Source organism: Choristoneura fumiferana, chromosome 7, assembly GCF_025370935.1.
Source record: "Choristoneura fumiferana chromosome 7, NRCan_CFum_1, whole genome shotgun sequence".
Lineage (NCBI taxonomy): Eukaryota > Metazoa > Arthropoda > Insecta > Lepidoptera > Tortricidae > Choristoneura > Choristoneura fumiferana.
Genome location: NC_133478.1, coordinates 994,681 through 997,935, shown reverse-complemented (window position 1 = coordinate 997,935; position 3,255 = coordinate 994,681). Strand labels below are relative to the sequence as shown.

The 3,255-nt window shown below is 44.8% G+C and overlaps 1 protein-coding gene across 1 annotated transcript; it reads left to right on the top strand.

Moving 5' to 3' along the window:
* LOC141429348 (uncharacterized) lies at positions 1 to 1,469 on the top strand. The gene has a single exon (XM_074089635.1). It carries the CDS (start codon positions 99 to 101, stop codon positions 876 to 878), a length of 780 nt encoding a protein of 259 aa, XP_073945736.1. The 5' UTR covers positions 1 to 98; the 3' UTR covers positions 879 to 1,469.
* The last annotated feature ends 1,786 nt before the right edge of the window (positions 1,470 to 3,255 follow it).

Genomic DNA, 3,255 nt, shown 5'->3' with positions numbered 1-3,255 from the left:
GCCTGTCATTACAGTCCCTTATCGATACCGCTCGTTGACAGTCGCGCCGATTGCTCGACTCGAAGCCTATCCCGCTGTTCATTTTTATATTAGTGACCATGTCGTTGCCGCTATGGACGCCTTATGCCGAATGCGAGGTGCTTGATTTAACAAAGCCGCATATCAAGAAGGAACGAGTGTCGCCGCCGCCGGTGGTACAACAGAGCCCGTACCATCAGCACAGCCCGGACTACGCATCGTTCGCGGCCGCCGCCAGCCCAAGGCACTATATACCGTATATGCACGCCAGCCCCGTGTATGGGACGAGCCAAGCCGCAACACGAAATCAGCAAGAGGAGAGCCGATACCCGCAGAACCACTGTTCCAGCTTGGACATGGTTCATCAACCAAGCACATCGACGCAGTACTACCGGTACCCCACACCGGCGCCTCAAATATCGCCTCCGTCCAGTGGCAACTACTCCAACTGCGACGACGCCGTGTACCCCAAGGCAGCGACGCTGTCTCCGCCGGAGTCCCCTCCAGCGGACAAACTACTAAAACCAGACGCGCTGGAGGACAATGAGGACTTTTTGGCGTTCGAGCGCAACGCCATGCGTGCAATGGCGCTAAAAAATGGAGGTTCGTTGCTGGGGAACAACCCGAGGATGCGTCGCACAGTGCACTCGACAAGTCAGAACGCCGCTGACGACGCCTACAAAACGCAGCGGCAGCGGAACAACTTTGCGGCCAAGCAAAGTAGAGATAGGAGGAAGCTGAGGGAGATCCACCTGGCTCTGAAGGTGACGTACCTGTCCAACACAGTCGCAAAGCTGAAGGCTCAGCTGGCTGGCCGTTACTGTGGGGGTTGCCAACGGCCTTGTGGATCTCTTAAATAGTAGCACGTTTTATTAAGTGTTTTAATTTTAGTTAAGAAATGTAAATATTAACGTGTAAATACTAGTTAGTTAAGCCGTGGTGGCCTAATGGTTTAACCTATCGCCTCTCAAGCAGAGGGTCGTGGGTTCGACCCCCGGCTCGCACCTCTGAGTTTTTCGAAATTCATGTGCGGAATTACATTTGAAATTTACCACGAGCTTTGCGGTGAAGGAAAACATCGTGAGGAAACCTGCACAAACCAGCGAAGTGATTCAATGGTGCGTGCGAAGTTCCCAATCCGCACTGGGCCCGCGTGGGAACTATGGCCCAAGCCCTCTTGTTCTGAGAGGAGGCCTGTGCCCAGCAGTGGGACGTATATAGGCTGGGATGATGATGATGACTAGTTACTTATAGACCTAAACCTTTGTAAATATTATTTTAATATTTTAAGTTAGTTGTGCAATTTTTAGCCTATTAAGAAATTGTGGCAATTTGTATATAATTGTGTTCCTAGATTTATTGTTCTATATATTTGAGTTATATTTTTCATAATTTGGTATTGAGTGCATATTACGTTTGTGCAATTTTTTACATTTATAAGCCTTACACTTTGTAAATAATTAATTTTAATATTTTAAGTTAGTTTTGCAATCTTAAGTTTGTTAAGAAATTTTGGAAATTCGTGTTTAATTATGAGTAAGTTGGTTTTTAAAAAGTAAATATTTATGTGTTCCTAGATTTATTGTTCAATATGTTTAAGTTATATTTTTAATAATTTAGTATTAAGTAAATATTACAAAATTTGTGCAATTTTTTACAACAAATACCTGGATATCGATTACTTCATTAAACATACTATTAAGCCAAAAAACATTTCATTTCGTTTAGAATAGTTTTTTAAATCAACAGAAAATGTGCTTATTAAAACAGATGAGACTAGAATTCAGAATTTAAGTTTCCGCACACGAGGTGATTAAGTAATGAGTAATGTAATAGATAATTATCCATATAATTAGGTAGGCAGGGTTATTTTAAAATAAGAAGTTCTGTAGAACCATAAACTAAGACATCTGTACAACATGCGCGCGGGCTCGAATACTTTCCCGCTCGCACAGTAACCTATCTCGCTCGGCGGCCCGATACACCCGAGCGCCTACGAAGGCTGCATTCGGAACCAATAAAAGGCGCTGCGCGGACGAGAGTGGATCATTCAGCTAGTGGTCTAGCTTGAGAGACGGCCTCTGCTATCCTCAAGTAAAACCAACAAGTGGGTACGGGGTGAGACGGCCTCTGCTGTCCATTCCATAAACTCACAGTTGTATGCCTATACTTTAGCTAGGTTATTTAAGTAAAAGTAAGCCCTAAACCTGTTTTGTAAGTTTTCCTGAATAAACTTTCTGAACTGTCTTCCTGGCGCTTCATTCACCCTACAATCTGGCGCCCAACGTAAATAACGTAAATTACTAGACGCCACCCTACAATCTGGCGCCCAACGTAAATAACGTAAATTACTAGACGCCACCCTACAATCTGGCGCCCAACGTAAATAACGTAAATTACTAGACGCCACCCTACAATCTGGCGCCCAACGTAAATAACGTAAATTACTAGACGCCACCCGCCACCCTACAATCTGGCGCCCAACGTAAATTACGTAAATGACTAGACGTAAATCAAAAGAACTTAAACAAGAAGATAGCCAAGAAGAAACACATCAGATGGCGATTCAATATACTCCTGAACAGTTTGAAGAGCTATTAAGTCGATTTCCCTTACATTCGACAACAAACAAAACGGATGCCAGCAGTTACGCCATTGGAGCAGCTTTAGTGCAGGGGGAGGGAGAGAGAGAACATCCTATTGAATATGCTAGTAGGCTACTTACTCCAGCTGAACGCAATTACACAGTGACAGAAAGTGGATTTTCTGCTAAACTCGCACCCCGTGAAGATGGTCCATACGTAATCATAAATAAAATGGGAAGTTCAATCTACGAAATTGCTAATGTAAACGAACCTAAGAAACCCATTGGAAAATATCACACATCTGCTATAACTCGATTTACAAAACGAGATGATAAGAATCCAGAGCCTGTCCTACCTATTAGACGACGGGGACGGCCGAAGAAACAGCAACTCGTTCCAGTTCCTGGTACTGGTACTCTTACGGGACGTCAACGAGTACCAGAGGGGAGAATGTAGAACCATAAACTAAGACATCTGTACAACATGCGCGCGGGCTCGAATACTTTCCCGCTCGCACAGTAACCTATCTCGCTCGGCGGCCCGATACACCCGAGCGCCTACGAAGGCTGCATTCGGAACCAATAAAAGGCGCTGCGCGGACGAGAGTGGATCATTCAGCTAGTGGTCTAGCTTGAGAGACGGCCTCTGCTAT

Excerpts from the sequence above, each read along its gene's own strand:
- LOC141429348 (XM_074089635.1), top strand. The coding sequence starts at position 99 with ATGTCGTTGCCGCTATGGACGCCTTATGCCGAATGCGAGGTGCTTGAT.